Below are 13,831 nucleotides of genomic sequence, written 5' to 3' on the forward strand. Positions count from 1 at the left end.
TTTCTTGTGAAAAACTTCAGCCACAGTGCTAAAAGAGTTCATTCCTTAGCAGAAAAACTGCTGAGTATTGTGCTGGGCATAGCATGGGCAGTCACACAGTGAGGAGTACTCAAACAGCAGAACTCTCCTTCCACAGTGGCACAGGAGCCTCATTGTGCAACCTTACCTTAGATCTGAGAGGGGAGAGATGCTGGAAATGACAAAATGTGAGTGCAAAGACGATGACAGTGCTGGATGGGAGCACACACCCACCCTCCCTCCGAGCTGAGCCTTGTTTGGTACAGCTGAGCCTTGCAGTGAATGCTGGGAGCTGGAGAAACCATGGACATGATTTTTTTTTCCTAGTAGTTTTTTGCTTGCAGTCAATACCAAGTCATTTTTCCGTCACTTTTGGGCAGTAATTTGACTTCATGCATTCCTTTTACATAATTTACTACCTGTTCTTGTAAGCAGTCACCAATGCACTCTTTTGGAAACCTTCCAAAAGGTAAGATTTTCAGCAGTCAAGTTTCAGGGTTGCACAAAGATTGAAAGGACTGAGAGTGAGCCTGGAAATGAAGATGCTGCTCCAAGGTGTGCTGTGCTTCCTGTTGTGTGGGGCAGCTGTGGGCCCAGAGCAAAACCTTTCTGTGTCTGTGGGTGCACTGTGAGTGTTCACACAGTAACCATGACATGGCCTCTGCTGCTGTTCCTCCTGTGGACAGCACACCTCGAGCTCCTGTTGCTGCAGCTTGTGGCTGATGGATTGTTTGCACTCCTGCTCTTGTGGGGCTTTGTGACAGCAGCTGGAGCTCTGCCTAGGACCTGCTGCTGAGGGCTGAGGCAGCAGAAACAGGGCCTGCTGAGCCTTTGGGGCTTTTAAATCATTGCAGTGAGGTGTTCAGCCCCTGGGGCAGTCAGATGGACACAGTTACTTCTCCTGCCCTGGAGCTTCCCTTGCCACAGGGATGTGCAGGAGCTCTGGCTGTGAGCTGGAGTCAGATGGCATTTTATGGGCAGTAGGTTACAGCAGGGACAGGCAGCACACTGACAAAGCACTTGGCTGACAAGCAGTGTGGCCTGGGTGCCCCATCCCAGGTGCTGGAGTGAGCTTGTGAAGCCTCCAGTGTTGGGGGAGACCCCAGCACTCTCCTGAGTGCAGAAGCACCACAGGGGTCTCTCAGGTGATTTTTGCAGTGTCCAGTGCAGACTGTCTGCCTTATACACATGCTCAAGATGGGTTGCATTAAGAGTATAGAAATTCAGCAGAAAACATCTGCCCTTGTGTTTCAGCTGGTGCCCAAACATCAGAGGGGCTGGGTGTGGCAGGGCTTAATTCCTGATCAGAACAGATCAGGCACTCTTAAGTCTGGTCACATTCAGAAAGAGCTTTCACATACACAGATTCATGGCCAGCTGCAGTAGTTTGCTGCAGCAAGAGGCCAGAGATTCATGAGATTGTTGGTGATAAATGCACTGCATCTGCAGAGTGTAAGTGCACTGCACACAGGTGTTCCTGGCTGTGGTCTGACACAGAAGGCAGATGTTGCCAAAGAGATGTCCCTGCTTGGGGGAGGAGAGAGGAGCAAGCCTTGTTGACTTGTTTGCAAGGTGGGGTCCTATTCTCATCCTCTCCAAGGAGGATGTCCCACGTCAGATTTACACTTTTGGGAGAACAGGAGGTGTGACTGCAGTGAAATTCCTTGGTACTGCCATCGTGAGTGGTGAGAGGGCAGCCACAGCACGTGTGAATGAGGGCTGTTGAGAGCCTGGATTGCAGGGGCTGTGGTACAAGGTGACAGATCAGTGTCCTGGTGGCAGCAGTGAGGCTCATTCGGCCTGGCAGCTGCTCGTCCCTCTTGTGCCCACAGCAATCCCTCCCTTCCCCACGTACCTCATGGCAATCTCATGGCTTTGGGCCTCATTTCTACACAGTGGGGGAGCAGGAACCTGAAGAGTTTTCCCCATCGTGCTGGATGACCCATGGACAGAGCTGGGTAGTGTTGCTGGTTTGAATGGCAGAACAGTTCTCACCTCCTTCCTTCTGGTCAGGTTGGCACAGTCCCCTCTTGGGGGCAGCTCCAGTCCTGAGCTGCTGCCAGTTTTTGTTGGTGGTTGGTTGAGAGACCTGGGCAGCAGCAGGTGCCTCCCTCTCAGGAGGACTCAGAGCAGCCTTTCTGGGGGTGTCTGCCTGGGAGATGGAGCAGAATCTGGAGCACCAAACCTCTGCTTGGCTTGGCTTGGCTAGGGATGAATCAGTGCTGTGCTGCATTGCTGGCAAACGCCACGTGGTGAGGCAAGGACCTGTGTTTTGAGCCCTCCATCTTGGGATTGGAGCAGATTCTGTGAAATTTGGGTTCCTTGGCTGATGAAGAAGGAGAGGCCTGCGGTGAGGTTTGGCCATGGTGGGAGCATGAGTGCCTGTGTGCACAGGAGGGTGAAATCAGCAGGAAGCATCACTGGAGTCCAGGTGTAACGTGCTGATTGATGGCTGTAGGAACAGTTTTTGGCTTGGACATGGAACACACCCATCTCCTGTGATGACCTTGAGCAAGCTTGGTGTGCACTCCCCTTCCTAAACAGCGACTGCCAGCCCGGGCAAGGTGCTGTGAATGCAGAGTGGGAGAGAAACAAAACAGGGATATTAGTCACTGACACGAGTAAATGGGTGTTTTTCTAATGCCATCAATATTTCTGTTTGCAGGAGAACTCCGACACATTACCAAGTTGAAACCTTGGAGTCTTTTTGATGTGCTTGTGGAGAAGTATGGTTGGCCTCATGAAGATGCTGCACAGTTTACAGATTTCCTGATCCCCATGCTAGAAATGGTCCCAGAGAAACGTGCTTCAGCTGGAGAATGCCTTAGGCATCCGTGGCTGAATTCTTAGCAGAATCTTCCAGCTGTAAAAAAAAAAAAAAAAAAAAAAAAAAAAAAAAAAAGCCAGCAACCACTTTCCAATGGGTTGGACCTAAATGGTGACTGTCACAAAATCTTTAGCAGGATCACACGTGAGCTGGCTTCAATCCTCAGACCTTTATTTTGCTTGAGGTACTGTTTGACATTTTGCTTTTTGTGCACTGTGTTCTTGGGGAAGGGTAGTCTTTTTGTCCTCAGCTAGTAGTTTACTCACCCACTTTCTTCAGAAAACACTTAACGTGTCTTTAAGCATTGTTTCTTGTGTTGTGTGACATTCAGATGTCAGATTTTTGAACAAAAGAAACTTCCCCCCATGTGTTTTGGCAAGTTTTGTAACTATTTATGAAAAAAAAAAATATTTTAGCTGATGCATATTATATAATTTACGAGTGTAAGAAATTTATCAAGTCAGAACTGAGTTATGGCAAGGAATTGTACAATTTTATCTTCTGGCAAAGGGATGTCATTCTTGTATTATAGTGTATGTAAATGCACCCTGTAAATGTTTATTTCCATTTAAATATGGGACTGGGGACTCAATTTCAGAGTAAAGCGACTAAGTTTTAGAGAGCTTTATAGCAAACCAATTGCATGTAGTTTAAACTGCTTTAAGGAATTGTGTAAACTTTCTATTCTATAGCAGTTCCTGTTCATTGGGTTTTAAACAAAGTGGCTCTGGTTTACAGGATTTCATTCCCCAAACGGCACTTTAAAGGAAGGCTAGACTTCTTTCTAATAAAGTATGCATTATCATTTAGCACTCCCTTTTAGAACTTTTGCCTATTTTAAGTGCTTTTAAGAAAAGAAAAATAGCAATTTCCCTTACAATGTGATAGTGAAGACATGGTACCATATGGTGTTGCCTTTTTATAAGCACTGTAAGTTGTACTATACCTTAAGAAAAAGAAAAAAAATTAAAAGTAGAGCATGAGAACCACTCTCTGTGTAGAATTACTGATCTTTTATAATAAAAGTGTGTGCTTGGCATCAGTTAAGGAAGGATATAGCTGCAGATATTTACAGTGCAGTGGGTAAAATAATCCAAGAAGCAAGATCATGCTCATTCCATTCATAGCTTTACATGTTTCTAAAACAAATTGCACTAGCTTTATTCTTTCCCATCCGTAGACATACGACTGCCCATCGTAAGTTGCACGCAACAATTATGTGTTTCCTAGGAAAAAAGCTGCATAGGCTGAAGCTTATAGGCAATACAGATTTTAGAATGTACAGTTTGGAGGTGTGTTTGGGCCTCTTTTAGAAGTCAGTGGGATGAATGTAAGCTTACTCCTGATCTTCATGTAACTACAGTGCCACTTTTTTCTTGACTTTGTCCATATAAAATTTATTCACATGCCTTTGCAATAACTAGATTGTGAGAAGGTAGCCCCATGCTGTAACAATAACCAGTTGTTTGAGGTGCTTGCAGTTGTCTAATTAAAGTGTTTTGTTTTTTCAGACAGTGTTGCTGGTCATTGGAATTTTGCCTAGCCACGACTCAGCTGTGGGGGTGCTGGAGGGGTGGGAGGTGGGGGCTGGCCTGTCCTGGCCAGAGAAAGGAGCTCCCATGTTCATTTATGGAACACATCAGCTGGTGTGGGTCAGAGCAGCCCCACAGGCCCTGTGGCAGGAGGGGCTGTGGCTGGGAGTGGTTTGCTGGTGAAATGTGACCAAAAAAAAAAAGCGTCTTTCCTACCAGCTGTGTCCTGTAAACAAGGGAACGATTGTGCTGTCCCGAGCTGCGGCAGCCACTCCTCCAGAGACTGCCAAGGCACCACAGTGTGAAACTCTCTTGTCCGTGTCCAGTGCTGAGGCCCCTGCAGCAGTTGGGCTTCAGGACCGAGTCCCTTCACCCTCATCCTGGAACTGCTCTTTGTGGCTGCAAGGACAACGCTGCTCAGGACGATGCCACAGTGGAGGTAAAAGTTACATTCAGCTTCACAGCCAGCCCAGCTCTGCAGTGCCTGGTTACAAATGCATTCCTGACTACACAGCAAATGCTGGCACTGCAATCGAGTGCCAGGGGCAGCCCAAGGCTGGCACAGCTCTGCCTCTGCCCGGCCTCGGTGCTGCAGCAGCACTGGGAGCCCTGCCCAGGCCTGGTGCTGTTGTGCTCCCCAGTGCAGCAGCTCCCTGCACTGCACCCAGACCTTGCCAAGCACAGTGGGGATTTAAGGTTCTCTTGTGTTTGAAATGATTTTGTTGCTGGAGGTATGGAAGAGAGGCAACCAGATCTAGATGCTGGGCTAGACAGGATGATGCACATCAGCATCAGTGTCTGTGCAACTGCACAGAGGGTGCATTGGGCTTTTTGGCTGTTTTTGAGAGCCTTATGCTGTCCTACACTACACATGCTAGTGTAAAATGTGGACTTGTGTGCATGCTGCAGAGCCAGCAGGTGTTCAGGAAAGCATTTCTAGTGTATGATTTTAACTAGCAAGATTCTTCTGTAGTTAGAAGCAAATTAGTATTTAAGGTGCCCCCCCTTTTTAACTTTTTTTAGTGGGTAGGAGCAGCTACTTTCCCTCCTGTGCCAGTTCAGCGTTCCTCACTCACAGGTTCTGTTCTCTGCTCTGAGCTGGAGCCATTGAGCAGCTCCTGCTGACGTGGAGGGACAGCCTCACCCAGACAGACTGACTGCACTGAGGAGCACAACAGCACCATCTTAGTGCTGCTTGGAGCAGCAGGAATCAATCACTTCCCTTAGGAAACCTCAGACTGCCACACAGCTCCTCCCAGCAGGAAGGTCCTGCAGGGGGCAGGTGCTTCCCTCTCTGTGACCAAGGCCACCTCTAGCATAAAAATGCCCATCAGTGCTCCTGCTGCCCCTCATGGTAAACTGACCCAGGACTCTGCTGTGCTGGGGGTGATCATTCCTCAACCTCTGAACGGAGCAGGGGAAAGAATCCCCCTCCTCCAGGCTGTTCCACATCTGTCTGTGCTACAGCAGGGAAGCCACAGCTGGAAACTGCAGAGAAGTGAGGAGCCTCACAGGGAGCAGGGATGAGCAGAGACTTAAGGCCACTTTCCTGCTGATATAGCACCCTTTCAGGACAAGTAGGTAAAACTGACATAATTGTGATTTATTAACATGAATTAAAATGCCCAACCAGTGCTGCAATGTGACAGTATATTAAAAAAAAATTAAAGATCATATACTGTACTACTTTCACAAAGATCACATTTTTTTTGCAAAAGACTTATTATATACAATACTATATCAAATGAAAGAAGCTTTAAGCAACTTTACAAGCGAAAGAAATACAGTATTTACAGCACTCGTCCGCGACATTAGAAACAGTCTATACATTAAATTACAATTTCTGCAAATAACTGATGAAACAAAAAGCCATGTCCACACCAAAACTATAAAAATCTGTATTGCATTGTTTCCTATCTCTATGCACACAAAAAACTGTTGACAGAAAATGGGAAAAAAAAAATTGTTAGTGCCATCACTTAGCCTGTGTACTTATTTAATTACATATGTATAAAAGTAATATAGAAAACTTTCACTAAATGAATTTAACTGCAACAATAAAATTTTAAACATTATGCAGCATCAAACCTACTGCCAGAAAAAACAGCTGGAATGTCCACTTACAAAATAAAAAGAAATACCTAATACTGGCTTAACAGCACGCTTTCAGGAATTTTAAAAAGCAAAAAATGGAAAGGATACAATGGAAGAGCACTGGTGTTTGCTTTTATACAAAGTATCATGTACAAGCTTTAAAAAGTACCTTGAATAGGTACATATTAAATATACACAGTTTATATTACAGAACATTTTAAAAATGTTTATAACTAAAGGGACCTGTTTTAATGCCACCCCGAGCCATGGTAATTGTTCTGGAAGGTGGGTGGCACCTGTGCTCTGTGGATGGGGATCTGTCCTGGCACGGGCGAGGCCTGCTGCTGGCCCTGCACTCCGTGGGGCAGGCTCACGGAGCCGGGGTGCGGGCAGAAGCCGGAAGCAGTGGGTGTTGCAATACTGTTTGGTCCTTGAGGTTGGATGTGAGGACCCTGACCAGGGAGTGGGCAATGAGGTCCTGTGCCAGCAGGCTGATGTTGAGGTCCAGGTCCTAACGTTGTGTGATGTGGGGCTTGAGAGGAATAGGAGGAGACGCTCGTGTGGGCATTGGAAGGGAAATGGGGGGGTCCTTGATGAGAGGGGTGGTGTAACCCTTGTGCCGATGAGGGGTGGTGCCCCGAGCCCATGACGCCCGAGGGAGGGGGCGGCGGGGGAGGCGGTGCCGAGTTTACAACGTGCTGGTGTTGTGCTTGCAAACCTTGGTGTCCCGTCGAGGGATGGGGAGCTTGGTGGTGGGGGAGAGGACCCGGTGGCGGAGGTGGCGGCGGCAAATGGTGACCGGCAGCTTGAGAATGAATGTGTGATCCAGGAGCCACTGCCATGGCGTGAACCGGACCGACAACGTGTGCTACAGAGTGCTGCTGATGAGTACTTTGCTGCTGGACAAGGTGGGGGCCTGGAGCAGGTGGTGGAGGAGGAGGAGGAGGAGCAGCAGATGCCGATGCCTGGTGATGAATACTGGGGTTCTGAGAGGACAAAAAATGCCCTGCAGCTACGTGGTGGCCCGGCACCGTCTGCTGACCCGCAGTGCCAGGAAGTGCTTGATTTGGTCCAGATGAAAACACAGTCTGTTGGGGTATGCTGCCCTTCAGCTGGCTGTAGCTCTGGAAGTTTCCAGAGGGCTGCTGGCTTTGATAGTAAGTGGAAGAAGGGGGCGGAGGGGGTGGGGGAGGTGGCGCATTGCTGTTCAAATTTTGTTGGTTAAACTGGCTGTAGGAAGCTGAGGATTGTCCTGATGATGTCTGAGGGAAGAGGGGGCCGCCAGCCTGTGCCTGGCTACTGGGCTGCAGGGCCGGCGCTGCCGGGTAGAAGTTCCTGTGTGTTTCCCTCTGGGGCGTCCCAACTTGAGGCGACTGTGGGTGATGAGGTCGGTACGGAGATCCCAGCTGCTGCGAGTGAGGCTTTGGTGAAAGGTAACCGTGCTGCACAGGCGCGTGGGGGGTGGAGGACTTGGGGGGATTTTCTACGTGAGGCGAAGGGGGGCAATGCAGCTTCAAAGGTGCGGAAGGCAACTTCTGTGAATGTGAAAGTTGCTCAGCAGAGCTGCGCAGATGTGACTGAGATGGATGAGTTTTTGAAAGTGCTTGGACGTTGTTTGTCAGCTGTTTCTGCTGCAGCTCAGCTTTGGGAGGATTCGCGCTTTCAGTCTCGGGTGCAGCAGCTGCGGTTTCCCAGTGCGAATCGGGTTTGGTGGGTGTTTTCCCAAGAGGCTGTGCTGGAACTGCAGGACTCGGCGAAGAGGGCTGGAATGGAAAGAAAGGCAGTCAGTGCTCAATGTCTGAAATGTTCAACCACGTGTGCAATGAACAAAAAAGAACATCTCAGAACACTCTCCTCCCCAGATTGTGAAAAGAAGTGCTAAGGTGAAGGATATGCATTTGGTGCGAGAAAAACATCAGTAACAGAGTAAGCTTGAGAAGGTACTATTTTTATCAAGTATATATCAATAATTCTTCCAAGTCAAAGACTACTGAAGTGTATTTTAAAGTTGTAACAGAAATATGATCCATATGATCCAAAGTCTGAATCCATTCTTTGTTAAAAGTTGTAGATTTCTGAATCTGAAAGAAGTAATTCCAGAGAAGACCACTTACAGGAATAAAGCAATTTTTAGAGTGACTTAACGTTTTAAAGCTGAGGTAGTGAAAGCAAACAGACTAAACCTGACAACCTGAATCACTTCACTACTCAACATCTTTCTCCATATTATCAGACTGCCAAACAATACCAAACTCTTGCAGAGCAAGAGCAAGCTCCTTTTAAAGGTAAGTCACATCACTGCTGTTGGTTCTGAGTGCCAGTTCTTCAGCGTTCACACCTCAGAACAGCACAGATACAATCTCTTCTCTCATCCATAAACATGTACACCTACTGAAAGCACAGCAAATAAACCCCCTTTTTAGTGTATATGGACAAATATTCTTGCAAATATCTACCTATGTTGAATTACTGCACAGATAGATGAATGTGTGTATGTCACCAAAGCAGTAAATCCTACAATTAACATTTTTAAAGGTGAATCAGAGCTGGATGGAGCTATTCCTATGCATGTTGTGCAAACACCTTGCATTACCTTGCTTGCTTTTGATGGACTCTTACAAGTCCTTTGGGAAGTATCTGGGGACGGACATTCAGAAGTTGGCTCTGGATTTTCAGAATCAGGTTCTACAGAGATAAAGTAGACATAAATATCAAAGTGGGAAAATTAAATCTTTTGCAGAAATCACTAAGCACTTTATATTTGACTTTAAAAGAGCTATTAAAGCTGCTGTTAGACCATTGAATATCTCAAGTGTCATACAAGGTCATCTGCTTACTGACCTTCTGTAATTTCAGTGAAAGAAGGGGCCTTAAGCTGCAACTGGGAAATGAGATTTGAATGAGATGGAGACTGAACATGAGACGGTGAGCATGGCCTACAAGGTGATTCTCCCCCTACAGATGAAGCAGACCCAAACACATTATTAGAATTGTTACAGATTACCACAGGGGAACTGGTTAGACTGATGTATCTTCAAAACAATGAATCAACTCACCACTGTCCTTGTCTTTCCTATGATCACTGAGAAGTAAAGCTCTCTGGTAACTTCGTTCTCTCACTTGTTCCACAGAGGTTGATGCAGTCCTGCAAGAGAAGGCCATTTTAAATTTAAGAGGATGTACTCCCATGGCCCAAATTTAGGACAAGGTATATGCAAATACAGAGTCAGAGAAAATCTACAGTGTTGGCTGCATGTAACAACCAAATAACTGGTTGTGCATAAGGAATATTATTACTTAAGTGGTTTGTATCTATTTTCTCCCACTTTAAATACAGTAATTTCCTGCAACCATGTTACATTAAAAAACTGGCATTTCCTCTTATTAAGGAAGTATCTGTAGATCTCTGGGTCCTTCTCTGTCTAAACAACAGAAAAGTAAAAAAAATAAAGGTCACAGTTACTGGTTCACAGTCTCAATTTGCAGAAAAACTTGTCATTTCCCAGAAGTGGAAGTAGTAATTTTGTTTGTTTGTTGTTAAGAATCTGCTCTTTAATAGTGGGTGCACAGCTCTAAATGGTGTACAACACAAATCTCTCTGTCTAAACTTCTAAACTTCAATTGCCAGATAGTGGGTATGCAGTAACAGTCACATCTCTCTTATAACCCATGACATCTCTCAATCACAACCTGACCAAGAACATCCTAAGTGACAGTGCTCCACAAAACTATTTTCCTTTCTGGCAAGGATGTATGGCATCACTTTACAACACTGCTGCACTGAAATATTTGGTGCTGCTCTGCAGGGTTACTGCAAAATCTAAGTAGTAAATTCTTCTTGTTTAGCCTGTTTCCACAATTCAGGGCAGTAGCTTCTGCACAGGGAACTTAAGTGCAGTCTTCAGTGTTCCACTGAAAAGTGGCTGTTATGTTCTCCTGTCAACTGGCTTACAAAATCTTCTTTTCTGGAACAGCTGGAGCATCTGAGTGGAAGGATGTTCAACTCCTAAGCCCATGGTTCATCCTCACTACAGTTACACCATCACTACAGTACAAAGAACATCAGCAGGATTTATTTTGCACTAGTAATGTTTTGGAGACGGTGTCACCACAGCTGACCTATTTTAAAGCTACTAAATCTCAGTGAAAAATCTGTGCAGTGTTTTACACAGACTGAAGTCCATCTTCTCCCCATCCACACTCCACCTCTCCTCAGGATCTGGATTGTCTGGAGTATCTGGCATTGCACACACTGCCCATATGGTCTGCAAAAAGGGAACCACTGAGCAAACACCACCACATGCTCCCAGCTGAGCAGGAGCTGCCGGCCAGGCTGCACTCAGCCCTGCACTGGGCAATTAAGCAACAGCAAACATCCCACACACATTCCAGCCAGGACTGAAAACCACACCTCCTAAAGTCTTCCAGAAGCCTTTGCTAATCAGCACAGATTTTTCTCCTGCTGCACCTTATGCCCTACAGTACTTCTGGAAAGGCTTTGAGATTTAACAGGAAAAATTCTCTTCATCTCACAGACAAAGCAGTGGAAATACAAGGACACAAAGGCTTAAACCAATACCTATTTTGCCATTAGAAGATAAATTAAAATAATTTAATAAATATCTTGCGGGTAATTCTTCATGTAATTGAATCATTATGAGGTGTCTGCTGTATTTCTGAGATTAAAGGTAAGACAAGTCTTCACTGAGCTGGAAGAAGAGCTTCCAGCCAGTAACCTGCAACAGCAGTCTTAATGAAAAATAGATTTCAAATACCAAACACTTAGATTCATATAAATAATTCTTCCAAATTAAACTGAAATCCTGTAGTTTTGTGGGCTCACCACTGAACTTCTGGTTCACTCTTCTCACTGGAGGAAGATTCCTTAACTGCACAGTTGTTGCCAGTGTCCTCTGGAGCTGCATTATAAACAGCAGTTGGCAGTGGTAAAGGCAGGCTTGCAGTGTTTTCAGTTTGCTCCCCATTTTCAGCACTGTTGTTATAGCCATCACTAGCACCATTATTACTGCTTGTATTCCCTGCACCAGCAGCATGAGGAGATACAGTAACCAGGGGGAAGCTGTCTGGCTTGGAGCCACTTTTCCGAGCTTCACGCTGCCTCTTGCGGTATTCTAACAAGGACACCTGAGGAGAAAAAACAACCCACAAACAAACATTAGAAAGGAACTTTTACCCATTTTCTTTATCACAGTTTCTATTAAATGAACTGTGTATTTCAGTAATATGTAGCATGTAACTGGTTAAAAAAAAAGGACAGAAATTAATTGAAGATATTTCACCACAGCTGCAGTGGAATTTACAGAGTACTGAGCTACTATACCAACTGTAAAGGTGATATTAGAAAAATGCTTCTGCCAAGAGAAGCATTATGTGTTGTGCCTCAGAGAAGAAGCAGATGACACAGGTCAGCAAAAGGTCCACTGCTGAAGTCATTCTCTTGGCTGTGGTTACAAAGGACTCTGTGGTTTCTCCTGAACTGCAGAATTTCACTATTACACTGATCTAGTAAAGCTAATTTCAAGAGATGTCACATCCAGGTCTCAGATTGACTCTCTTGCATGAGAACCCACTATCCTTCTGCTTCATATATCAAAGCATTCACTAAGCTCTTCATGCCTTTTAACATCCAGAATTTGCAACTTACTTTTCCCATTTATTTTGAATTTGTCTTTACTGCCCTTTAAGACAGACTGATTAAGAACATATTTTTAAGCTAACTCTATTATTAAAAATAACAACACATGGTTCCTATTTCATGTATTATGTATATACAATCACTACACCAAAGTTCCATGTAAGAGAAACCAGTTTTGGTGGTTAGTAAATTGCCTTCAGTGAAAAAAATACAGGCTCAAATGTTTTCACCATGAATCTTCAGGATTTGAATTACAAAGCTAAAATATTGACCTTCAGACCTACTTTATTGAGTAACTACACTAGTTTGGTAAAAATTACATTTAATGTCTACAGATTTTCTTCTAGTTATCAACATCCTGCTCTGAACCCATACAGCATCCAAACCAACAAACTAAAGTGCAATAATGAAAAAAATTAACGTTTAACTGGCTTAATCCTTAAAAAACTGGACATCCATTTCTAAACAGAGACAAAAACCAAAGCAGCTGCTGTTTCCAGTCCCAAGGGGTTTTGTTTGTTTGCTTTCAAACATATATATTAGAGACCCATTCATATGTCAGGGTAAAAACAGTGAAAAACACCTGATTTTGCATAAAAAAGTTCAGGTAAAGAACTGATCTCACTTTTAAACAATTTTGTATTATTTCCACATCATGTAACAGGGACCCCCTAAAGAATACTGCTTTAAAGAAAGCTTAAATGTTAGGAAACCCATGTAGTGTGGCACAATGTACAGGAATGTATTGATAAAGGACTTGTGCAATAGTAAGGGAAAACGGGAGCAAATATCCACAAAAATACAGAAATATACAAAAACATCCTACAAAGACCTACCTAAAGATATTGCCATCTTACATGACTCTAGGGAAAAGGCTTTTATGAGTCTCCTACAAAATTCCCAAATCCTCACCTTTCACCTTAGGTGGGATCTAGCCCACCAGCTCTTTTTTTATACTGTCTAAGGTTTCAAATTTTTGTGTGTCCTCAGAAATCCTAAACCCCCTTCTCTTTCAGGGGTACAGATGCAATTTGCTCTGGCTGTTTCTTCAAACTGAGCCTGTTAGACAAGAACCTTGGGACTGGGGGTGTCAGGGGCAGCCACACCTTCCTTTAGTGGAGGATTAGTGCAGCGTAAGCTCTCAGCAGTAACAACCTGGAACAATCCCTGCCACCAAGGGACTTGGGGAAGGCTACTGAAGTACTCAGTGCTGCTGGGATTTGTGAAGCCTAATTTAGCCTTCAGAAAAAGAAGACTGTCAATTTACAGGAATTTTGGCTTCTGTTTTCTTTTCTGGTCTGCCAAAATAGCAGGGCTGCAGTAACACACACACAATCTATCAAATTCTCAGGGCTGTGACCAGGTAAGATCAGAGCTCCGACAATATTGCTCAATTTATGTCTCAGCTTGAAGCAAGTAAACAAAAATCCAGTTCTGATGAAGAACTACTGAAGGAAGACTCCTCAATGCTCCACAGCAGGATGCCCCAGAGGAGCAGGAATATACAAGGGGCTGCAATGTGACCAAAAAGCCCTGAACCCCATTGTGCAGGCATGTACACATGCAGAAAACCTCAACCTCCTCACCACTACTTCTGTAAAGAAAATAAATCACACCTTCCAAACAAGAAAAAATACTAGAGTGTGTGATGAGGGAGAACAGGCAAACTGGTACACTGGAGACCACTGCCTTCCATCTTTGTCA

At 44.9% G+C, this 13,831-nt stretch overlaps 2 protein-coding genes across 5 annotated transcripts in view; one reads left to right on the forward strand and one right to left on the reverse strand.

Moving 5' to 3' along the window:
• The window catches only part of SRPK2 (SRSF protein kinase 2), a 129,334-nt gene extending 124,979 nt beyond the window's left edge, over window positions 1–4,355 (forward strand). For all 3 annotated transcript variants that reach the window (XM_058021884.1, XM_058021881.1, XM_058021883.1), the window contains one exon: window positions 2,684–4,355. In XM_058021884.1, the coding sequence (XP_057877867.1) occupies window positions 2,684–2,868 (185 nt within the window). In that variant the 3' untranslated portion in view covers window positions 2,869–4,355. The remainder of the gene's footprint in view (window positions 1–2,683) is intronic.
• Window positions 4,356–5,959: 1,604 nt separating this feature from the next.
• The window catches only part of KMT2E (lysine methyltransferase 2E (inactive)), a 55,654-nt gene continuing 47,782 nt past the window's right edge, over window positions 5,960–13,831 (reverse strand). For both annotated transcript variants that reach the window (XM_058022415.1, XM_058022414.1), the window contains 4 exons: window positions 11,315–11,616; window positions 9,528–9,616; window positions 9,065–9,156; window positions 5,960–8,234 (listed from right to left, as the gene is read on the reverse strand). In XM_058022415.1, the coding sequence (XP_057878398.1) occupies window positions 6,720–8,234; window positions 9,065–9,156; window positions 9,528–9,616; window positions 11,315–11,616 (1,998 nt within the window). In that variant the 3' untranslated portion in view covers window positions 5,960–6,719. The remainder of the gene's footprint in view (window positions 8,235–9,064; window positions 9,157–9,527; window positions 9,617–11,314; window positions 11,617–13,831) is intronic.

Source organism: Melospiza georgiana, chromosome 4 (assembly GCF_028018845.1).
Source record: "Melospiza georgiana isolate bMelGeo1 chromosome 4, bMelGeo1.pri, whole genome shotgun sequence".
NCBI lineage: Eukaryota > Metazoa > Chordata > Aves > Passeriformes > Passerellidae > Melospiza > Melospiza georgiana.